This window comes from Pogona vitticeps, chromosome 2 (assembly GCF_051106095.1).
Source record: "Pogona vitticeps strain Pit_001003342236 chromosome 2, PviZW2.1, whole genome shotgun sequence".
Classification (NCBI taxonomy): domain Eukaryota; kingdom Metazoa; phylum Chordata; class Lepidosauria; order Squamata; family Agamidae; genus Pogona; species Pogona vitticeps.
In genome coordinates this window covers 16,130,015-16,154,031 of record NC_135784.1, presented here as the reverse complement: position 1 = coordinate 16,154,031, position 24,017 = coordinate 16,130,015, and the positions used below count along the sequence as shown (strand labels likewise).

At 45.5% G+C, this 24,017-nt stretch overlaps 4 protein-coding genes across 4 annotated transcripts in view; 3 read left to right on the top strand and 1 right to left on the bottom strand.

Annotated features, from left to right (window-relative positions):
* The window catches only part of LOC144582993 (uncharacterized), a 140,212-nt gene extending 116,641 nt beyond the window's left edge, over positions 1-23,571 (bottom strand). Inside the window, exon 1 of the mRNA XM_078387879.1 lies at positions 23,460-23,571. The gene's annotated coding sequence lies outside the window, so the exon portion shown is untranslated. The remainder of the gene's footprint in view (positions 1-23,459) is intronic.
* Positions 1-24,017, top strand: part of LOC144587386 (uncharacterized) — a 176,572-nt gene that overhangs the window by 51,150 nt on the left and 101,405 nt on the right. The window lies entirely within an intron of this gene.
* LOC110071455 (uncharacterized) lies at positions 3,789-7,478 on the top strand. Its single transcript, XM_072988057.2, has 3 exons — positions 3,789-4,037; positions 4,787-4,941; positions 5,569-7,478. The coding sequence occupies exons 2-3, from the start codon at positions 4,821-4,823 to the stop codon at positions 6,687-6,689; spliced, it is 1,242 nt and encodes a 413-aa protein (XP_072844158.2). The 5' UTR covers positions 3,789-4,037; positions 4,787-4,820; the 3' UTR covers positions 6,690-7,478.
* Positions 17,207-20,358, top strand: LOC144583028 (uncharacterized). The gene is made up of 2 exons (XM_078387936.1): positions 17,207-17,670; positions 18,286-20,358. The coding sequence occupies exons 1-2, from the start codon at positions 17,550-17,552 to the stop codon at positions 19,293-19,295; spliced, it is 1,131 nt and encodes a 376-aa protein (XP_078244062.1). The 5' UTR covers positions 17,207-17,549; the 3' UTR covers positions 19,296-20,358.

Genomic DNA, 24,017 nt, shown 5'->3' with positions numbered 1-24,017 from the left:
ATGTGTTTTTCAAATACTATGTGTGTGCTTTCTACTTCTCCTATACAACATGGCTGGCTTTCTGCAACTTGGCCCCCTTCTGTATGTGTTGGATTAGAACTCCCGTTCTCCTCACCCACTGAAATAGGCGTCTCACACGGCTGGGTGCCTTTTGAGGCCCTCTCATTCTGCTGAATAAAGGTGTGACAGTTCTGGTTTGCGTTGTGGAATCACACAGTGCTAGTGTCTTTCTGTCCATCTCCCAGGGCTCCAGGTCTGGCAATGTATGTACAGCTTGAACTCGGCAATGAGGGGCGCAGGGGGGGGCACTCCCAGTTCGGCTCTGACGGGAAGGATTTCCTCAGCCTGGAGAGAAGGAGACGCTCACTTGGATGGCCACTGATTCAAAAGCCCAGGTGACCAAGAGATGGTGGGAGGCCGACCAAGTCTGGACTGAGGGCCGGAAGAACTTCCTGGAGGGCGACTGGATCAAGTGGCTGCAGAAGTACCTGGACTACGGGAAGGAGACTCTCCTGAAGACAGGCGAGGTTGAGAAGGAGCACAGATGTGACACGCGGCTCTTCAATCATGAAGAGGGCAGAGTAGGGGGAGGGAAATGGAGGCTGGAGCTGAAGATAAGAGGTGTACAGTGGGGTCTTGACTTGAGAACTTAATCCGTATTGGAAGGCGGTTCTCAAGTCAAAAAGTTCTCAGGTCAAATCTGCATTTCCCATAGGAATGCATTGAAAACCATTTGATCCGTATCTGCTCTTTTCCATCCATAGAAACTAATGGGAAGCTGCTATTCTGCCGTCGACCACTAGAGGGGGATATTTTGTTTCTTTTTTCTTAGGTCAAGAAAGGTTCAGGGAAGGCAGGGAAAATACAGTCCAGGCAGTACCAGGCACTCTGAAGACTCCCAATCCACTCTCTAAATGCTGGGAGGAGTGAGGAAGCAGACAGGCACCCTTTTCACTGGCCAACAGTTAACTGAAAGTTCAAATTTTGCACTTTCCCTGCCTCCCACGTGGTTTTTTTTTCAGTTCTTAACTCAAATCTAAGTATGTAAGTCAAGTCAATATTTTCCTATGAGAGTGGTTCTTAAGTCAAAATGTTCTTAACTCGAGCCGTTCTTAAGTCAAGACCCCACTGGTGTGTTCCTGCAGGACTAAATAAAGATCAAGGGTGTCTAGTTCACTGTGAGTGAATTGGGTCTGTTTGGGTCTGTTTGTTTCACAATAACTTCAGGCAACACCGGCTGCAGTGAAAACTGTGGAACATTTATTTGTGCTTCAAAGTAATAAACAAGTGTCCTGAACGGGTGAGCGTGCTTTCTCTCCTTCTCCCAACAGGTCCGGAAGGGGTTTCCAACCATCAAATGCAAGAGTTACTATAAATGTTATTCCAATATCCCAGTAACTCAGGGGGTGTCCATCTCTTCAGGGTCATCCATGATGGAGCATAAAGGAGGGGCATGGTCTCGTCCACATCAAAATCATCCCACTTGGCAGCTCTCTCCTGCTCCAATCCTTTCCCAATCCATTCTCTCTCAGCTAGTCTCCTCATCTCCCTGGCTCTCCATTCGATCCTCTCTTTCCTTTCTCTCTATACCCGCTCTTTCTCCCCTCTTAACTTCCTCCTCCACTCTCTTGCTTCAGCTTCTCCCCAATAAGAGAGCCGTGCTGGAATTACCATCCTCCGCCTATAATCAGCTTCCTCTTTAATTATTCTCAGCCTCTCCCATTTCTTGGTCCAAGGGTCCCTCCCAACTGAGACGCAACTCTCCCTCCTCTCCTCTCCCTTCTCCTCTCCCTTCTCCTCTCTCTGCTTCCATCTCCCCTCCTTTTTCTCTCTCCCTTCCTGCCTTTTCTGACCTATCGTCCTTTATTTTCATTCCCCTCAACTCCTCTGCCATCTCCTCTACTTAGTTCCGACTCCTGTGATGCTTCATCTGATGTTGGCGAGGGTTCTCCTCTCCCTTTATCCTCTGTCTCACTCACGAGGAGGGACGGTGCTCCAGCAAGCAGGAATCCTGACTCACCTCCCGTCTCACATTCATTATGCATGTTTGTCAAAATGTTCATAATTTATTTTTGGCGGTTCACCGAGAAGTGCAGGAAAGCCAGGAGTCTGATCTCTTGAAACAGAACTTTCTTTATGAACTCTTAACAATGGTATATCTATAACAACTTCTATTGGCTCTAAACTGTCCCACTCTGTCAACATTCTCTCCACCTGCCCATATTGATTTACAACAAATTCATTTCTTAAAACCGGGGAGCCGGACCTAATCGCTCCTTGTCGGTTGGCTTCTGCAGGGGGGCACTTCTCACTGCACAGAGAGTTCCACAACAAGGGTGTTCTGCCCAATCTCGCTCCGGTGGTGGTTTGTCAAAAGTCGCGTCCGGTCAAACTACCTTCCTCAAAGGACGCTGACCTCTCGGGTAAACCACCACCGTCCATTCTGTCATTTCTTGTACCACCTCGCCTCATCGCTTAGGCTCTGGATCTGGTAACCCACCCTCAGATTTGGAAAGTCCTCCAAAAGATCTCTTACTTCACGCGCTTTTGTTTCCTCTTTCTCCTCTCTCTTTCTCTCCCTTGTCAGTTAAAATTCTCATGCCTTTTCCTCCCCTTTTATACCTTCCTCCTACACCTCTACCCATTGCTCCTCCACCTTTCCTTTCCCTTCCTCTGTCAAAAAAACTTCTGCTTTAACTCTTTCTTGTCCACCACTCTGATTTTCTTTCAGGCAGAGTAAAAATAGTTTTGGCCCAGCATCACATGAACCCAAGGTGAAAGGGTATCTTCTCTCACCGGCACAAGGGGAGTGAAAGCCATGGTCAGTGCAGATGGGCCCTTCACAGCTCCATCAGGCAGAAAAAGGTGAATGGACGCCCCTGAAATAGAAAAGAGGGAGGAAGAACCAACGGCCTGGAAAAGGCCTGTATTCAGACTTGGACATCTTAACATGGTCCTACCCTTGGCCTGCCATGAAGCCAAGCGGGATGATCATCCGAAGCAGCAGGTGCTGCCGCAAGTGGGAGTGAACTTATACAGGAGGTCTCTTAATTCAAGCTGTTGCCATGAGGGTGAAGCAGATAACAATAACCACAACTACTACAAGAACAACAAGTCCTGGAGTGAGCTAAACATAACTGAGCCCAGAACATGCTGAGAACCTTCTCTGGGGCAAGGGATAGGATGCCGGCTGGTATTTACCTACTTACCTTGGGAAACAGACTGTGACCAGAAATGAAACAAAAATCGCAATTTCCAGTGGATGGCTGAAATCCTGTTGCTTCACATCATATGTTTCACTATTGTGGCTCGTTGAAGCAAGTGGAGATCGGGAGATTCAACTCCTTTGTAGGGCCAATGCTGCTTGTTTTACCAAAGGAATCAACAACTAGAGTACTGTACTAGAGTAGGACCATTTGAATCAATGGAACTTATGCAGTTGACTCACCAAAACCCTACTGATTCAATGGGCCTACTCTAGCACAACTTATTACACTAAGTTAAAGGATTTAAGCCATTGCATGCGTGTGTGCTCTTTAATGTTTGAAACCCCCTCAAACATGGACAACATGTGGAAGTTGAGAAAATGAATGAATAAACACAGGAAGGTTAGTGATAAAAATATGAAAATGAAGACATCAAAGAAAAAAAACCTTCTCAATTTTTTTTCCCTTAGAAAAAAGATTTTCTTCATACCTGAATCTCTCTTTTGCTCTGAACTACAAACTCCAGATTTCCTTGCAAATCTTAAGGTAATTCTTGGCAGGTGGTTCGATTTCAAGGCGGGAATGTGGGCATGATAAAAGGAAAAAGAGAAGAGAAGAGTTGCAATTAGTAATGAGTCACCAGCAGACGGAAACACAGACTTCCAGACCACCATCCCCACCTTAGCCAGATATGGGGGCTGGCTTTTGCTTTGTTTCTGGCTGCTAGAAATTCAGCCACCGGGTGACTCCTCTTTTGATTCCTTTCCCCCAAATTTTCTGCTTCTCTGTAGCTGGATTATGAGCTTTCCTGGGCAGTTGGGCATCACCTTGGTAAGTAAGAGGAAAACATGGGGCTTCTGAGAGAAAAGTAAAGGTGAAAGAGAGGAGAAAACTTTGCAATGGGCAAATATTGCCAGAGGGAGACGGTCTCTATGTACCACATCCTTGTGGTGGGGCTGGAGAGAGAGTTCTCTTCTAGGGATGTCCCCTTCCGATTTTTTTGGATGGCACTTCTCAGAATTCCTGAATCTGAGATTTCTGTTTCAGAGACGCACACCTTCAGACGCCTGTGTTTTCTTCACCTCTAGCCTGGCTTCTTACATCATTCATTTCCTGTTGCAATGCCTCCTGGGTACAATCTTGCAGCTCTTTTGTTTCTAGAGACCAGTGGTCTCCAACCTTGGGCCCCCAGATGTTCTTGCACTTCAGCTCCCAGAAATCCTGGCCAGCAGAGATGACAAGATAGACACTGCCTTTGAAAAATTACAGTGCCCTTGGATGGGGGGGGGCAGGATCTGGAGACCTATAGTGCAGCCTCTGAAGACTAAGCCTTGAGGTCTAGAAATTGAAGGTGTTTGAAATTGTAGAAGAGGAATTCTGGGAAAATTTGGGGAGTTGGAGTGCAGGAAATCCAAATGCCACATCCTTATTATTTTCTCTTAATGGGGTAAGGTGGTAGCATTATGTCTTCCATCTATAAAGAGCTGAATTAGATTCTCTCTTTGAAGGCAATGGAACTCATAACTGAGGTTACGGCTAGTGTCCCGTTACTCTAAAAAGCTTCTGCTCTGTTGTTAAAGGTGACAGATGAAGGTCGACCTTTGATCAACACCCATGGAAGGAGAGGCTCCTCTTAAGGATGAACAGAAGCAGCTGCAAGCAGGAGCCAACCCAAAAGATAATGATGCAGATGATCGCTTTCTTCTCCTTTTAGAGGCACTTGAGGATTTACAAGGTATATATCCCTTGATCACCCTTGTTGCTCTCTTCTCAACTGGCTCCAGCTTGTTGGCATCCCTCTTAAAGTGCAGTGTCCAGAAACTGGAGCCAGAACTCAAGATGAGGCCTAACCAGTGCTGAATAGAGGGGAACTAGTACCTCATGGGATTTGGAGACTATACTTGAGGGATAAAATAGTGTTTGCCTTTTTTTACAGCCAGCTCGCGCTCTCGGTTCATACTCAGCTTGTGATCTGCAACAATTCCAAAATCCTTCTCACTCATAATATTATGAGCCAAGTATCCCCCATTTTGTAACTGTTCATTTCTGGGGTTTATTTACCATAGGTGGAGAACTCTGCACTTATCCCTGTGAAAGTTCATTTTGTTGTTTTCAGCCCAATGCTTGAGCTTATCAATATCTTTTTGAATTTTATTCCTGTGTTCCAGGGTGTTACCGTTCACTTGATAGCCACTGAACCTCTTGTGTCTTTAGCTAAACCTAAAAAATTTTGGGAAAGGAACTAGAGAAAGATTTCCTGAATACGAAGCAGGTTGATGATTGTGATAAACTTTCTTCTCTGGCACCTTTTCCCCCTTAAACCCATTAGATCCTCAATTCGCTATTAATTCTCTCCTTCAAGCAGATGAGGGAAAAGAGAAGGAGGTAATACTCCATGGGACATTGCCAGAAAGAGGGGAGGATGAAAATGAAAACTGTTGGAATGGAAATGAATCACTGAGGCAGAATCGGGAAGACCAGAGGAGAGGCAGATCTCACAGATATCCGAGCGACGTTGCCTCTGAAGACGAAATGGGAAAAACAACAAACCGGAGCATCAGTGCTCTTCAAAGCTCAGTGTATCAACAAAACATCCCTCTGAGGAAAAGACCAGTGAAATGTCCAACATGTCATGCCGAGATAAATCGGTGTCACTGTTTGGAGGATGGAGGAAGTTTCAGATGGAGCCCAGAAGATACAAGATTTCACACAGGGGAGAAAAACAAACACTTTAGCTTTGACCTTGAAGCACCTCAACCAATGCATTCTGAAGGGAAAGTCTGTAAGTGCTTAGAGTGTGGCAAGAGCTTCAAGAGAAGTTCAGAACTTGAAAGACATCAAAAAATACACACAGGAGAGAAAGCATACAAATGTCCTGAATGTGGACAGGCCTTCAGACGCAATGAACATCTTCAAGTACATAAGCGAATTCATACAGGAGAGAAACCCTATATATGCAAAGAATGTGGGAAATGTTTCAGTCATTCCTCAGGTGTTAAAGTACATCAGCGCCGTCATGCACGGGAGAAGCCATATTCTTGTGCAGAATGTGGGAAATGTTTCTTCCAGAGCAGTGATCTTAAAGTACACCAGCGAATTCATACGGGAGAGAAACCCTATAAGTGTCAAGTATGTGGAAAATGTTTCAGTTGTTTCTCAACTTTTAGAGTACATCAGCGCCGTCATTCAGGGGAGAAGCCATATTCTTGTGCAGCATGTGGGAAATGTTTCTTCCAGAGCAGTGATCTTCAAGTACACCAGCGAATTCATACGGGAGAGAAACCCTATAAGTCTAAAGAATGTGGGAAATGTTTCAGTCATTCCTCAACTTTTAGAGTACATCAGCGCTTCCATTCAGAGGAGAAGCCATGTTCTAGTGCAGAATGTGGGAAATGTTTCTGCCGGAGAAGCCATCTTCAAGTACACCAGCGAATTCATACGGGAGAGAAACCCCATCAGTGTAATGAAGGTGGGAAAAGTTGAGTAAGAAGGCAAACTTTGTAGTACATTAGCAAATTCATACAGGAGAGAAACCCTATAAATGTGAAGAATGTGGGAGGAGTTTCAGCCAAATCAGAAACCTTATAATACCTCTACAAATTTATTCAGGAGAAAAACCCTATGCATGGAAATAATGTGGGAAATGTTTGAGTCATTCCTCAGCTGTTAAAGTACATCAGCATTCAAGGGGGAAACCATATTTTTGTAAAGAATGTGGGAAATATTTCTGCCAGAGCAGTGATATTCAAGTACACCAGCAAATTCATATGGGAGAGAAACCCCCTCTGTGCAGTGAATGTGGCGAAAAGTTCAGCCAGAAGGCAAACCGTGTACATCCACAAAGTTATATGAGAGAGAAACCCTTATCAGTATGAAGAATGTGGGAAAAGCTTCACAGTCGGGTCAACCTTAAGAAAACATCATAAAGGAGAGAAACCCGTTCAGTTCAAAGAATGTAGGAAGAGGTTGACCAAATACTCAAACGTCATAGTACATCAACCAATTTACTCAAGAGAAAAACTATATATGCAGAGGGTGTGGTAAAAATTTCAAGCAGCTCTCAGATTTTAAACTTCATCAACACTCACATTCAAGGGAGAAATTGCATCATTCTAAAGAAGGATGTGATATGTGTAACTCCATGCCTTCTGTTTTGTGATTTTTTAAAAAATATTTCAAAATATTTGCTTAGAGAGTTTTAACATGAGTCTAACTTTATCATTTTACAAAAATTGCCTTGAAATTCAAATAAATATTTAGACTGGAAAAAGGCCTCTTTGGATGAGTCATGATTATGCAAAATGGATCCTGACCGGATGAGTGTGGATAATTTTGCACGAAAGATCGTGAAAAAGTTTCTGTAAGTTATGGGAACCCTAAAAGGTTGTTCAAGTGTATGAGATATTTAAGGAGTGGTGTCAACATTACCAAAATACACTGTTGAACAATAGCGAAAAAATTACAAGCATAATTAATAAAATGACAGTGAAAAAAGGACCTCGGAGCACTATGAAACTTTATAACACCCCTTGGTTGTTTGAGTCTGTGGTAGTCGGTTACAGTTGACATGTGTTCGTGCAAGGGTTGATTCTAGTTTGAAACCAGATACCAGTCTCTCTCTGTTTCTCAGTGAGTTTCCATAGCCAAGGAGGAATACAGTATCTGGTCTCCCGAGACCTATCCCCACATTATTTCAACTCCATCACTTATGAACTGGGGTTGTAGTCCAAAAAATATGGAAGTCTTGTTCCTGAACAACACCTTAATGTTGAAAAGCATGATGTGTCTCCATTACGATGGAGGAGGTCGGTGGCAGGGCTTAGTTTTTGAAGGAACACACAATCTCTGTTTGTGTTATACTCTAGACAGGGTACCTGTCAGGAAGCTACTAGATGACTAATGCCTTGCAGCTCCCAGAGAATTTAGCCTCTTCTAGCCCCTTCCTCTCTCTCTATGCAGAGTTATCCTATCTGAGATGGAGCCTTCATTCCTCAGCTGGTGTTTAGGCACCCTTCAGTCTCAAGAGACTATGGTAATGTGCTCTGAATAGAGATCTTGACACAGTGTCTAGTGTGGCTGAGAAGGCCAATTCGAGAGTGACAATCCCTTCCTCACTGAAGACAAATACAATCTGTCCCCTGTCCAGCTCCCTGATTTTGCTGGTTTCGGGACTGCCTCTTTGCCTCAGTCTGCTGAAAAAGTATCTCTTCAAATTGGGAGAGGCCATGCTGCACCACCTACCTCCAGGCTGAACGCTCAGAAGTCAAGGTTTCCCATCTGTTGAGGTCCATTCCTAAGGCCTTTGGATCCCGTTTGCAGATCTCCTTGTATCGCAGTTGTGGTCTCCTTCTGGGGCACTTTCCCTGCACTGATTCTCCATACAGGAGATCTTATGGAATCCGACCATCAGCCATTCTCACGACATGCCCGAGCCAAAGTAGGCATCGCTGTTTCAGTAATGTATACATTATTACACATTATATATTTCTCAGCTATCAGTTGATCAAAACATCAGAGAGTAATGTGGATGTTTTGTCAAAAGGTGCTTAACCTGGTATGCATAACCTAGACGTGGATAGGCGGGGAGGGGGGTCCTCCCCTGGCTCTCATGCCGTCCAGCACCAGGGTATACTGGAGTGGTGGTGGGGAGTAGCCATTGTTTATAAATCCAGCTTACAGTTTACTATGCGCTCCTCTGTGGTAAAGCCAGGTCTAGAGGCACTCCACATGTCGATTGGCCCAGGGATGGAATTGGGATTTTGCTGTGTTACTGCTCTCCCTGTAACCCAGCGGCTTCCCTTCCGGAGCTGGCCGACTTTGTCTCCGCGGCATTGTTGGGATTCCCAAGGCTTTTGGTCTTGGGTGATTTCAACGTGCACGCAGGGGCAGAGGTTACTGGGCCAGCTCTTGAGTTCCTGGAAACCATGGCTTCCATGAACATGTCCGAACATGTCAACGGCCCCACCCACGTGGGTGGCCATATGTTGGACCTGGTCTTTTTCACCAATTGGAGCGAGTGTGGTCTGGTGGTGACCAACCTTGTGTCGCTCCCCTTGTCATGGTCAGATCACCATCTGGTAAAATGTAACATCTCCGTGGCTCTCCCCCCTCGCAGGGAGCAGGGATCTATTTCTATGGTCCGCCCTTGAAGGCTACTGGATCCAGATGGATTCCAGGATGCCATGAGAGGGGTTACGGCTGACCTGGCTAGTGCTCCTGTTGACGCTCTGGTTGACAGCTGGACCATGGCTGCCACCAGGACCGTAGACATGATCGCGCCTAAAAGCCCTCTCCATCCCAGAATCCGCCCGGTGCCCTGGTTTAACCAGAAGCTCCGAGCTCTGAAGTGACATAGGAGAAGGCTAGAGCGTAGGTGGAGGAAGGACCCGACGGATTATAATTGGATAGCTGTCAGGGTCGCAACTAACCTTTACCTGTCTAAGGTAAAGGCTGCCTGTCGAACTTACTTGGCTAATTGCATAAGCGAAGTGTCCAATCAGCAGGCGGAGTTATTCTGTATAGTGTGCGACCTATCTGGAACTGGTCCTGGTGATAGGCCTCCCCCTAGTTTCTCACCTGACCAGTTTGCAGCCTTTTTAAAATCTAAATTGGAGGCCATCCGCCGGGACCTCTCTCCTTTTTTTGAACACAGTGAGTCGAGCAGAGATGTCCAGCGCTCCATCTTGCCCGGTAACTTTCGACACCTTTCAGCCTGTCATGCGTGATTCTGTGGCCAAGGTTCTTGACCGCTATCGAGCCGCCACCACCTCCCTTGACCCTTGCCCAGCCTGGCTAATCAAAGCAGCCAGGCCGATAACAACAGAATGGGTCACTGTAATAATAAATGGGTCTTTCCGTCAGGGTAGGTTTCCTCCTGCCCTCAAGGAAACACTCATTAGGCCCATAAGAAAGAAACCTAGTTTGGCGGTGGATGAAATTGGCAATTACAGGCCCGTCGCCAGTGTTTCTTTCATGAGCAAAGTGGTGGAGAGGGTGGTGGCTGACCAGCTTCAAGCTCTCTTGGAAAAAACGGATGCCCTGGATCCATTCCAGTTGGGTTTCAGGCCGCGCCACGGTACAGAAACGGCATTGGTCGCCCTGTGTGATGACCTGTTGAGGGAGGCTGATAGAGGAAAACCATCTCTGTTCCTCCTCCTAGACATCTCAGCGGCCTTTGATACCGTCAACCACGGTATTCTCCTGGGGAGGCTCTCCGAGCTGGGAATTGGTGGCCTGGCACTTGCCTAGCTCCGTTCCTTCTTGGAGGACCATCCCCAGAGAGTACAGCTTGGGGAGAGTGTCTTGGCCCCGTGGAGTCTCAATTGTGGGGTTCCACAGGGATCGATTATCTCCCCAATGCTGTTTAATATCTTCATGAGGCCGCTGGGTGGGGTCATCGGGGATGTGGGGCATTGTGTCATCAGTACGCGGATGACACCCAGCTCTACATCTCCTTTTCACCAACTGCAGGTGATGCCATCCTGTCCCTTCAGCGCTGCCTGGGGACTGTACTGGAGTGGATGCAGGAGAATGGGCTGAGGCTGAACCCGGACAAGACGGAGGTCTTGAGGGTGGGTGCCCCCACTTTTGGCAGCTTGGGCAACTCCCTCTCATTTGGGGAGGTGACCTTTGCTGCAAAGAGTGGGGTCCACAGTCTGGGGATCCATCTGGACCCGGCGCTCTCCATGGAGACTCAGGTCGTGTCGGTGGTCCACACTGCCTTTTTTCATCTTTGGCGGATAGCCCGGCTGCGACCCTATCTAGATGTGGGGGTGCTCACCTCCTTGGTCCATGCGCTCGTAATCTCAAGATTAGAGCACTGTAACGCGCTCTACATGGGGCTACCTTTGAGACTGACGTGAAAACTCCAAGTGGTGCAGAATGCAGCAGCCAGACTCCTAAGTGGAGCCAGAAGATACCATCACATCTCTCCTATTCTGGCTGTGCTGCATTGGCTGCCCATTCGGTTCCGCGTTGACTTCAAAGTCTTGATGCTTACGTTTAAAAAGTTTAGGGCCTCGATACTTGGCGGAATGCTTACTCCCACCCAGTTCTACCCATGTCACCCGTGCAAATCAGGAGGTGAGGCTGAGGAGCCTGACGCCAAGGGAGGCCTGGAAGGAAAAAAACAAGAAACCAGGCCTTCTCGGCGGTGGCTTCTCGCCTCTGGAACAACTTACCTCCTGAGATTCGCGCAGCTCCCTCACTGGGTATTTTTAAGAAACAACTGAAAAAATGGATGTTCAGGCAGGCCTTCCCTCTTTCCAGCTAATTCCTAATTATTCTTTTTCCTTTTCTGCTATAATATACCCTGTTTTTTGCCATCTTTGGGAAAATTTGTATTTTTTTTATATATGTAAATTATGTTATATGATATGTTATATGTTTAATTGTTTTATAGTGTGTGCTGTAAGCCGCCTAGAGTGGTCACATTGACTTGATAGGCGGGGTATAAATAAATAAATAAATAAATAAATAAATAAATAAATAAATAAATAAATAAATAAATAAATAAATAAATAAATAAATAAATAAATAAATAAATAAATAAATAAAAGCACTAGAGCTGGGCACAAGGTGCTTCGTTATACTTTGGCCCAATTAGTCCATGTGGCAGCACAGCTGCTCTATGCCTCCTCATCACGTGAATCTCTAGTCTGGACAGGAGTCCAGACTTCCCTGCCCCACCTCCTCCCACAGCTGACCACTTAGATGAGGAGGTGGGATGGAGATTCTCCCTGCATGGCTGTTGAGTGGTCAGCTGCCAAAGGAGGCGGGGCAGGGAAACCTCGGCGCCTGCCTAGACAGGAGAATCATGTGATGAGGAGGCACGGAGCAGCATGTGTCAGCTGGTGTGTGGAAGTGCCAGTGAGGGGGTGGGGGAAAGGCAGCTTTGCTGCCACACAGACGAAGCATGACAGAGCACTTCGTGCCCACCTCTAAAAAAAGACTGAGGTAGGTGACATTGCACGAGAGTTCATGTTTCGGGTGGTTTCTCATCTGAGGCAATTCACTTCCAAAAGTTACTGTATTTTTCCATGTATAAAATGAAGCTTTTTCTACATTCATTACGCTAAAACTTCAGGGGTGTCTGTTTCACAGAAGAAAACTGAGATAACTGAGGAAGGAAAAAAGATCTCCCTTAGGTCTCCCCAGCGACCAATTGCATCAGAGAGGCAGGTGCACCTGTGGTCCTTTTTCCTTATTGGCTGAAAGGTGTTTCCCCATCCAATCACATCAGCCATCGGCTCCTCTGCATGCTGGGTGGCCTTTCCCACGAGTGGGGGAACAATGGGGGGGGTTGGAGGCAGGTCGCCACTTTCCTGACTGGAAGCATGATCTTCCTGGGCCCCTGTGGCTTCTCGGGACAGCGGCCCTCCTGCTGGCTGGAGGTGAGTCTCTCTGAGGAGAGATCAGGAAGCAGGATCTGAACTCAGCCCTGGGTCTGCCTGGGAGGGGTGTTGGGCCACCTGTCACTCTCCCACGGGAGAAATCTGTTGTGCAAATGAATGCCCCATTGCCTGATGCGTGTCTTGTAAGCCCTCCAGCGGGGAAATCCTCCCGTCTTCGCTTCCCCTCATATCTTGCCAGTTCCAGGAAGCGTCACTGTCTCTGGAGACCTGGGTTCGAATTTTTCCTGGGCCAGTGTGCGTCTGAGGGGCAAACGCACCAGTAAAATTCCTCTTTCAATACTTCACATACCTGGAAACCCCTGTTCAAGTCACTGTAACTCAGCCGTGACATTTAATAAAGGTAAAGAAGACATCATTACCTGTTGTTGTTGTTTTTATTGTGCTGGAATTCATGCCACTCTTGTGCAATAGAGGGGGAAAAATTAGCACCAGCCGCTTCTCCAAAGAGATTTCTCACTGAAAGTTACACTACTCATCTTAAGACCTCTGAGAAAGTTTTAGTAAAGTCAGGCCAATAAAAATATAGCAGGAGGACGTCCCAGGAAGTGGACGTCACACCACAAAATCCTACATCACTGTGATCAGGATCAGATTCAAATTTTGACAACTCCTCATTTTTTGTGGAAAATATTACAAGAGACGTCTCCTTTATTTTAGCCACTTCATCTTTATTGATTACATGTTGTTCAATACCATTCTTAATTGGGCCAAATAGACATAACTCTGGAAACGTGCCATAACTGTCCAACACAAACTCTCTTCCCAAATCAGCTGAACTTAAAGGGGTGCTGGGCCAAACCTCTCCGCATCTGTGAGTTTCCGAAGGGGTGCGCTCCTCACCATGCAAATGGTGCCACAGCATGGGTGCCGAGCCCAGTCTCCCTCAGGTGGAGGCGTGTTGTACCGAGAATATGGCTGGATTACTTGACATTCTCTGCCTTTCTTCTTAGGGAAGAACACCAGGGGTTGCAACTTTATCAGGGTCTGGCTATGAAAATAATTCCAGATGTCTGTGGGACTTTTCTAGCAATGGCATCTGGAAACCACAAGAAACAACAGTGACCAGGATCTTATCACCTCTTCCCCTAAAAGTTATCTCCAGCCAGGCTGGAAAAAAAAGCTTTCCAACGGAAGCTAAATAAGCTGCACTTGAAGGCTTCCAGTTATGAGGAGACCCTTAATATGAGAAGCAAGCAAACAAACCAGCAACATGTTAGTTCCAAGGTATTTTAGAATAATGCATGTTTGGAATAGGCTTAATCATATGGAGGGCCTTGAACATAATTTATGGGTTCTGCTTAGATCCTTTCCTCCTTTGAAAACAATGTTCTGAAGATGGACCAGGGGGCCACCAGGAGGCCATCAGCTCCACCCTCAGACCTGGAAAAACCAGAACAACTGTAGACTTATCCGCCAAGGGGTGGAATCAGCGATGGTCAGGTCGTGTCCCAAGGCCAGACTTCAGGAACTGGAAGGAGCTGGTCAGGGAGGGTGTCTTCTCACCTAGCCCCTCCAGGTCTAGATTTGGCCCAGATCCTGATCAAATTTTCTTGCTTTGAAGGCCTTTGGGGAGAACTTGTGCCGGGCGTAAATGTTTCTCTCTCTTGGTGGCCTCAAAATCAAGACTGGATCCACTGAGCCATGAGTAAGAAGACTTGTGAGTGAGGTCTTCCGGGGGGAGTGGTGTGTCTTTTCCCCCCCATTGAACCTTTTGTGTGGTGGGTAGCACCTCACCCCTTGCACCTCTGAAGCTGAAATAAATGGAGACCTCCTGCCATTTGGGGATTGGAAGCCAGGATCCCACTAGCCCTCTCGGCAGGTGAAATATGTCCCCAGTTCAAACCCTTTGAACACCAGCTCAGCCCAGCCCACTTGCTTCTTCGAAACTGCATTATTTTCGGGGGGTGGGGCTCTGACTTTCTCCTTGTCTTTGCAGGAAAGAAACAGGAGGGCCACCAAGTGAGTGAAAGCCCCTTTCTTCCAAAGCAGCTCAAAGCAGCAGCACCTGAGCTGGCTGGGGAGGGGAATTAAGGGATCAACCTGGAGAGGGATTGGATTCAGAAGCAGCGCTAAAGGATATAACACCCCCATTTCCCCCCCACCGGCGCACTTTGCTCCTCCACGTGGTGACCCAGAAGCAGGGACCATTTCCAGACTTTCTTCGGTCAGAGAATCCACTCTCCACCAATAACTGAAGAAGCCCCCCCCCCCGGGTGTGGGGAGTGGGTGCAGCCCACCTTCTGGGGCTCATGGGTTAAATTGCCCTTTCGGGATCCAGAGGAAGCACGGCAGAGATGGTGACACAGCCAAGTGGAAGCGAACACCTGAGTTTTGCTGACAGATTAGCCTTGGGGTACAGATGATCTTTCTTCTGGTTTCATTCATTCATTCATTCAATCAATCATTCAGTTAGTATCACAGCACTACTCTGGGCAGGTTACAACTCATAAATTAGAAAACAAAAACAAAAACAGAGATATTAAAGCCAACAGCAATAATCCAACACCCCCCCCCTCACCAAAAGAAAAAAAAAACAGATGGCACCGACAAATCTCAGAGAGGATGGAGGAAAAGAGGGGAGGTAAGAAGAGGGGGGGAAACAAGTGGGGGGAAGGTGGTCAGCTGGGGCCGGTGGGAAAAGTCTCCCCAAAGAGCCATGTCTTTAATTCCTTCCTCAAAGTCACACAATGAAAGCATTACAATCGATGTTCTCAGAAAGTGCAGGGATCACCGTTAATCGGTGCAGTACTGGGCCCACACAAGCGGATTGTGCACCACTCTGATTTTCTTTCAGGCAGAGTAAAACTAGTTTTAGCCCAGCATCACGTGAACCGCAGGTGAAAGGGTATCTTCTCGCACCGGCACAAGGGGAGTGAAACCCACGGTCAGTGCAGATGGGCCCTTCACGGCTGCATCAGGCAGAAAAGGTGAATGGGCGCCCCTGAAATAGAAAGGGGGGAGGAAGAACCAACAGCCTAGAAAAGGCCTGTATTCAGACTTTGCTCATCTCAACATGGTCGTACCATTGCCCTACCATGAAGTTGAGCGAGAGGATGATCTGAAGCAGCAGGTGCTGCCGCAAGTGGGAGTGAACATATCCACAAGGTCTCTTAATTCAACATGTTGCCATGAGGGTGAAGTACAAGTACAATAACTACAACTACCACAGGAACAACAAGTGCTGGATTGAGCTAAACATACTGAGCCCAGAACATGCTGAGAACTTTCTCTGAGCCAAGGCATAGCATGCCAGATGGTATTCGCCTACTTACCTTGGGAAACAGTCTGTGACCAGGACTGAAACGTCAATCGCAATTTCCAATGGATGGCTGAAATCCTCTTGCTTAACATCCTATGTTGCACGAGTGTGGCTCGTTGAAGCAAGTGGGGATTGGGAGAGTCAACTCCTCTGTAGGGCTAATGGATCCAGATGGATCTACTTGAGTTGTTACTTGTTTTAGCAAAGGAAGTGGCAACTAGAATACCACACTAGGGGCATTCGAATCAATGGAACTTATGCAATTGACTCACCAAAGCCCTACTGATTCAATGGGCCTACTCTAGCACAACTTACTACACTAAGCCAAAGGATTTAAGCCATTGCGTGTGTTTGTGCTCTTTAATTTTTGAAATCCCCTCAAACATGGACAACATGTGGAAGGTGAGAAAATGAATGAATAAAGACAGGAAGGTTAGTGATAAAAATATGAAAATGAAGACATGAAAGGAAAAAACGCTTCTCAAATTTTTTCCCTTAGAAAAAAGATTTTCTTAATACATGAATCTCTCTTTTGCTTTGAACTAGAAACTCCAGACTTCCTTGCAAATCTTAGGGTAACTTTTAGCAGGTGGTTCAATTTCAAGGTGGGAATGTGGGCATGATAAAAGGAAAAAAGAGAAGAGCTGCAATTAGTAATGAGTCACCAGCAGAAGGAAACACAGACTTCCAGAACACCATCACCACCTTAGCCAGATATCGGGGCTGGCTTTTGCTCTGTTCCTGGCTGCTAGAAATTCTCCCACTGGGTGAGTCCTCTTTTGATTCCTTTCCCCCAAAATTTCTGCTTCTCTGTAGCTGGATTGTGAACTTTCCTGGGCAGTTGGGGGTCACCTTGGTAAGTAAGAGGAAAATATGGGGCTTCCGAGAGAGAACAAATGGTGAATCAGGGGAGATAACTTTGCAATGGGTGAATATTGCCAGAAGGAGACTGTCTCTATGTACCACAGACTTGTGGTGGGGCTGAAGGGAAAGAGTTCTCTTCTAGGGATGATTCCTTTGGATTTTTTTTTTTTTTATTTTGATTCCAGTTCCCAGAATTCCTGAATCTGAGATTTCTGTTTCAGAGACACTCACCTTGAGACACATGTATTTTCTTCATCTCTAGCAGGGCTTCTTACATCATTCATTTCCTGTTGTAATGCCTCCTAGGTGTAATCTTACAGATTTTTTGTTTCTATAGACCAGTGGTCTCCAACCTTGGGCCTCCAGATGTTCTTGGATTTCAACTCAGAGAAATCCTGGCCAGCAGAGTTGATGGTATAGACAGTGCCTTCCAAAAATTGCAGTGCCCTCGGATTTGGGGGGGGCAGGAACTGGAGACCTCTGAAGACAAGGCCTTGAGGTCTAGAAATTGAAGGTGTCTGAAATTGTAGACTGGGACTACCAAATTTCGCCCAGGAGGAGGAATGCTGGGATAATTTGGGGAGCTGGAGTGCAGGAAATCCAAATGCCACATCCTTATTATTTTCTCTTAATTGGGTCAGGTGGTAGCATTATGACTTCCATCTATAAAGAGGTGGTTTAGATTCTCCCTTCGAAGGCAAAGGAACTCATAACTGAGGTCAGGGCTGGTGTCCCAACTTTTACTTTAGAAATTTTCTGCTCTGTTATTAAAGGTGACAGATGAAGGTCGCCCTTTGATCAACACCTATGGAAGGAGAGGCTCCTCTTAAGGATGAACAGAAGCAGCTACAAGCAGGAGCCAACCAAAGAGAGGATGACGCAGATGAAGCTCCTTTACTCATTTCAGAGGCCCCTCAGAATCTACAAGGTATATATATAGAGAAAGAGCCTTTCCTCCTAGGGCTTGGCTTCCAGTCCGCTGATCACCCTTGTTGCTCTCTTCTCAACTGGCTCCAGATTTTTGGCATCCCTCTTAAAGTGCAGTGTCCAGAACTGGAGCTGGAACTCAAGATGAGGCCTAACCAGTGCTGAATAGAGGAGAACTAGTACCTCATGGGATTTGGAGACTATACTTGCAGGATAAAAGAGCGTTTGCCTTTTTATGCAGCCACCTTGCACTCTTGGTTCATATTCAGCATGTGATCTATTAACATTCTAAAATCCTTCTCACTCATAATATTACGGAGCCAAGTATCCCCCATCTTCTAACTATTCATTTGTGTTGGGTTTTTTACCCTAGGGGGAGAACTTTGCACTTATCCCTGTGAAAGTTCGTTCTGTTGTTTTCAGCCCAATTCTTGAGCTTATCAAGATCATTTTGAATTTGTTTCTTTAGCTAAACCTAAACATTTTAGGAAAGGAATATGAGAAATATTTCCTGAATATGAAACAGGTTGATGAATGCAATAAACTTTCTTCTCTGGCACCTTTTCCCCCTTAAACTCACTAGATCCTCAATTCACTATTAATTCTCTCCTTCGAGCAGATGAGGGAAAAGAGAAGGAAGTAAGACTCCAGGGGATATTGCCAGAAAGAGGGAAGGATGAAAAGGAGAACTCTTTGGAAGGAAATGAATCACTGAGGCAGAATCGGGAAGACCAGAGGATAGACAGATCTCAGAGATATCCGAGTGGTGTTGCCTCTGAAGACAAAATGGGGAAAACAACAAACAGGAGCATCAGTGCTCTTCAAAGCTCAGAGGATCCACAAAACATCCCTCTGAGGAAAAGTCCAGTGAAATGTCCAGCATGTCACGCCGAGATAAATCGGTGTCACTGTTTGGAGGATGGAGAAAGTTTCAGATGGAGCCCAGAAGATACAAGATTTCACACAGGGGAGAAACACGAACGCTTTAGCTCTGACCTTGAAGCACCTCAACCAATGCATTCTGAAGAGAAAGTCTATAAGTGCACAGAGTGTGGCAAGAGCTTCAAGAGAACTTCAGAACTTGAAAGACATCAAAGAATACACACAGGAGAGAAAGCATACAAATGTCCTGAATGTGGACAGGCCTTCAGACGCAATGAACATCTTCAAGTACATAAGCGAATTCATACAGGAGAAAAACCCTATAAGTGTAAAGAATGTGGGAAATTTTTCAGTGATCCCTCAGCTTTTAAAGTACACCAACGAATTCATACGGGAGAGAAACCTTATAAGTGTAAGGAATGTGGGAAATGTTTCTGCCAGAGTTCTGATCTTCAAGTACACCAGCGAATTCATACAGGAGAGAAACCCTATAAGTGTAAAGAATGTGGAAAATGTTTCAGTCATTCCTCAAATTTTAGAAGACATCAGCTCTCTCATTCAGGGGAGAAGCCATATTCTTGTAAAGAATGTGGGAAATGTTTCTGCCGGAGCAGTGATCTAAAAGAACACCAGCAAACTCATACAGGAGAGAAACTCCATCAATGCAACGAATGTGGGAAAAAGTTCAGCGAGAAGGCAAACCTTGTAATACATGAACAAATTCATAGGAGAGAAACCCTATAAATGTGAAGAATGTGGGAGGAGTTTCAGCCAATTTGGAAACCTTATAATACATCGAAAAATTCATTCAAGAGAAAAACCCTATGCATGCATATAATGTGGAAAATGTTTGAGTCATTCCTCAGCTTTTAAATTCAAGAGAAAAATGCTATGCATACAAAGAATGTGGTAAAATTTCAAGCAGCTCTCAGATTTTAAACTTCATCAGCACTCACATTCAGGGAAGAAATTGCATCATTGTAAAGAAGGTGGGGAAAGCTTCTGTCTGAACAAAGATCCTGGGGAAGACGAACAAATTCATTCAGGAGAAAATCTCTATCAGTGCAAAGAATGTGGGGAAATCTTCCATGGTAGAGCCCATCGTATTAGACATCAACAGATGCACAGAGAGGGAAAAGTTTGAAATCATCAGAAAATTTTCTCCTTAAACTCTGTCTATCTGGCTGTTTTGGGAAGAGACTGAAGACAGAAGTTCATGCCACAGTGAGAGCCCAGCTGTCGAATTATACCTTTGTGAATCTTTGAATGCATGTAAGAGAAAAGACTTTATGGTGGCCTCAAATGTGGGAATCCCCTCCATGGAAATCTTCTTTTCCTCCAAAAGATACATACAAGCCACCTTCTTGATGGCATTTTACAACAATAAGGAGATAATTAACAGGGGTGGTGTTGTGAGTGAACTCTTTCATGTGTTTTAAGATAATTGTCAAAGGAGGATGGGATGCGTGTAACTCCCTGCCTTCTGGTTCTGTGATTTTTATTTCAAACCTAAGGTTTTGCTGAGATAGTTTTAACATGAGTCTAACTTTATCATTTTACAAAAATTGCCTTGAAATTGAAATAAATATTTAGACTGGAAATAAGGCCTCTTTGGATGAGCCACGATTATGCAAAAGGGATCCGGACAGGATGAGTGTGGATGTGTAGATCTCTCTCTCTCTCTCTCTCTCTCTCTCTCTCTCTCTCTCTCTCTCTCTCTCTCTCTCTCACACACACACACACACACACACACACACACACACACACACACACACACACACACACACTCACTCTCTCTCTCTCTCTCTCTCTCTCTCTCACACACACACACACACACACACACACACATACACACTCACTCTCTCTCTCACTCTCTCTCTCTCTCTCTCTCACACACACACACACACACACACATACATACACACGATCACAGAGAGAGTGAGTTTCCATACCCCAGGAGGAATACATCATCGAGTCTTCCAAGGTCGGTCCCACATTCTGTCACCTCCATCACTTATGGACTGAGGTTGTTGTCCCAAAAAGTATGGAAGTCTTGTTCCTGAACAACACTTTAATGTTGAAAAATCATGATGTGTCTCCATGAAGATGGAGGGAGCCGGTGACAGGGCTTAGTTTTTGAAGGAACACACAGTTTCTGTGTGTGTTATGCTCTAGATCGGGTACCTGTCAGGAAGCTACCAGACGACTAATGCCTTGTTGGTATCACAGAGCTTAACCCCTTCTAGCCCCTTCCTCTGTGTCTATGGAGAGTTATCCTATCTGAGATGGAGCCTTCATTCCTCAGCTCGTGTGTAGACATCAATCCATCTCCTGTCCAGCTCCCTGATTTTGCTGTTATTGGGAATGGCTCTTTGCCTCAGCCTGCTGAAAAAATGTCTCTTCAAATTGGGAGATGTTATGATGCACCACTTGCCCTGAGGTTGAATGCTCAGATGTCAAAGCTTCCTATCTGTTGAGGTCCATTCCTAAGGCCTTCAGATCCCACTTGCAGATGTCCTTGTATTGCAGCTGTGGTCTCCCTCTGGGGTGATTTCCCTTCACTAATTCTCCATACAGGAAATCTTTTGGAATCCAACCATCAGCCATTCTCATGACATGCCTGAGCCAATGTAGACATTGCTGTTTCAGTAATGTATACATTATTATATATTATGTATTCTTCAGCTATCAGTTGTTGAAAACATCAGAGAGTAATGTGGATGTTTTGGCTAAAGCACTAGAGATGGGTGTAAAGATTCTCCCTGCGCAGCTATCGAGTGGTCAGCTGCCAGAGGAGGCAGAGCAGGGAAACTTCAGCTCCTGTCTAGACTGGAGAATCACATGATGGGGAGGCACGGAGCAGCACGTGTCAGCTGGTGTGTTCATGTTTCGGGTGGTTTCTCATCTGAGGCAATTCACTTCCAAATGTCACCATATTTTTCTATGTATTATTTATTTATTTATTTATTTATTTATTTATTTATTTATTTATTTATTTATTTATTTATTTATTTATTTATTATTTGATTTATACCCCGCCTATCTGGACCAACAGACCACTCTAGGCTGCTTCCAATACAAAATTAGACAATAAAACACAGACAAGTATTTATTTGTTTGTTTGTTTGTTTGTTTGTTTATTCCAGTTTTACCCTGCCCCTCTATACAATGTCTACTCGGTGTACATGATGAAACAGTAACAGCTACAAGTACATGATGAAACAGTAACAGCTACAATAAATTAAAGAGTAGGTAAAAGTAAGAAGAAGAAAAAATTAAGAATTGGCTGGAGGGAAGGCCTGAATGAACAACCATGTTTTTTTAAAAATAATTTTCTAACATACAGAAAACCATAAGAACACCAAAAAGAGAGAGAGAGAGAAAGAAAAAAAAAGACAAAAAAAGCAGACCACGTATACAGAAAAAAAAGGGGGGGAACTGACTAATCCCTCTTTTTAGACTACACCCTCCCCCCTTTGGAGTCAGAGACTCCAGCCTCATTAGCCCCTCTACTCTTCCTATATCGATTTGCAGTATATACTAAATGGTCATACATATATCATGCCTTCTTCTGGGCCCAAGAATATATTAGTCCCCAGCTTTGTTTTACATAGTCTCTTAGCTGTTCCCGTAGTGCTTCTGATAGAGTGTCCAGTTCTGCTATGTCCCATAGCTTCTTTAACAGCTCTTCTATCATCGGAATCTCTTCTGTTTTCCATTTTTGGGCCCAGAGTAATCTAGCTGCTGTGAGTACTGTATATACATGAGACAATGCTTCAATTTATTATCATTTACTCCTGAAATGACATTCAATAATGCCATTTCAGGTTTTATATCTAACTTCTGCTGAGTAATTTCTTTTGCTAGATCCCATACCTGTGTCCAATAAATTTTGACCTTTTCACATGTCCACCACATATGATAATAAGTTCCTGCATTTTTTTTACACTTCCAACATATATTGCAGTTACCCTCTGAGCCGCCTAGAGTGGTCCTGAGTTGGCTAGATAGGCGGGATATAAATAAAATAAAAATAAAATAAAATAAAATAAAATATTTTTGCTAATCTTACAGGTGTATAATGCCATCTGTAAAACATTTTGAGTATGTTTTCTCTTAAATTTATTGGTTTAAACATCTTATAGCTTTCTTTCCACATCTTAGTCCAATCATCAAGGTTCACATTGTACCCCAAATTTTTTGCCCATTTTATCATTGTCTCTTTCACCATCTCATCCATGTTTTTAAATGGGTTTTAAAGATGCCCAGTGTAGGGGCCACGCGAATCTCCGGAGGAAGATTGTTCCAGAGGCGAGGAGCCACCGCTGAGAAGGCCCGGTTTCGTGTCTTCTCCTTCCGGGCCTCTCTCAGCGTCAGGCTCCTCAGCCTCACCTGACTCGTGCGGGCGATCCATGTAGACCTTAGTGGAAGCAGGCATTCCGCCAAATATCGAGGTCCTAAACTGTTTAGGGCCTTTTAAGTAAGCATTAAAACTTTGAAGTTGACACGGAAACAAATGGGCAGCCAATGCAATGCGGCCAGCATTGGAGAAATGTGTTGGTATTTTCTCACTCCAGTGAGAAGTCTGGCCGCCGCATTCTGCACCACCTGAAGTTTCCGCATCAGCCTGAAAGGCAGCGACACTTAGCGCGTGTTACAGTTGTCTAATCTTGAGATTACAAGTGCATGCACCAAGGCAGTGAGCACCTCTGTGTCGAGGTAGAGTCGCAGCCGGGCAATCCGCCAAAGATGGAAAAAGGCAGTGCGAACTACCGAAACCACCTGTGTTTCCATGGTGAGCGCCAGGTCCAAATGTATGCCCAGGCTGCAGACCCCACTCTTCCCGGCCAAGGTGGGCCCCCCAAACGTGAGAGAGTCACCCAAGCCGCCTACCATGGGGGCACCCACCCTCAGAACTTCCGTCTTGTCCGGGTTCAGCCTGAGCCTGTTCTCCTGCATCCATTGCAGTACGGCCCCCAGGCAGCGCTGAAGGGACAGGACGGCATCACCTGCAGTTGGTGAAAAGGAGATGTAGAGCTGGGTGTCATCGGCATATTGATGAAACAAAGCCCCACATCCCCTGATGACCCCACCCAGCGGCCTCATATAGATGTTAAACAGCATTGGGGAGATGATCGACCCCTGTGGAACCCCACAATTGAGACTCCATGGGGCTGAGACACTCTCCCCAAGCTGTACTCTCTGGGGACGGTCCCTCAAGAAGGAACGGAGCCAGGCAAGTGACGAGCCACCGATTCCCAACTTGGAGAGCCTCCCCAGGAGGATACCGTGATCGACGGTATCAAAGGCCACTGAGATGTCAAGGAGGACTAACAGAGATGGTTTTCCCCTATCAGCCTCCCTCAACAGGTCACAGGGCGACCAATAAGATACTTTTTCCTAAAATCATTATGCTAAAACTTGAGGGGTGTCTCTTACACGAAAGTAAGCTGAGATAGCTGAGGA

What these genes read in the sequence shown, in the direction of transcription:
- LOC110071455 (XM_072988057.2), top strand. Translation starts at nt 4,821, where the DNA reads ATGGAAGGAGAGGCTCCTCTTAAGGATGAACAGAAGCAGCTGCAAGCA. An exon ending in GGCACTTGAGGATTTACAAG is followed by an intron (nt 4,942 to 5,568) that starts GTATATATCCCT and finishes CTCTCCTTCAAG; the next exon opens with CAGATGAGGGAAAAGAGAAG.
- LOC144583028 (XM_078387936.1), top strand. Translation starts at nt 17,550, where the DNA reads ATGGAAGGAGAGGCTCCTCTTAAGGATGAACAGAAGCAGCTACAAGCA. An exon ending in GGCCCCTCAGAATCTACAAG is followed by an intron (nt 17,671 to 18,285) that starts GTATATATATAG and finishes CTCTCCTTCGAG; the next exon opens with CAGATGAGGGAAAAGAGAAG.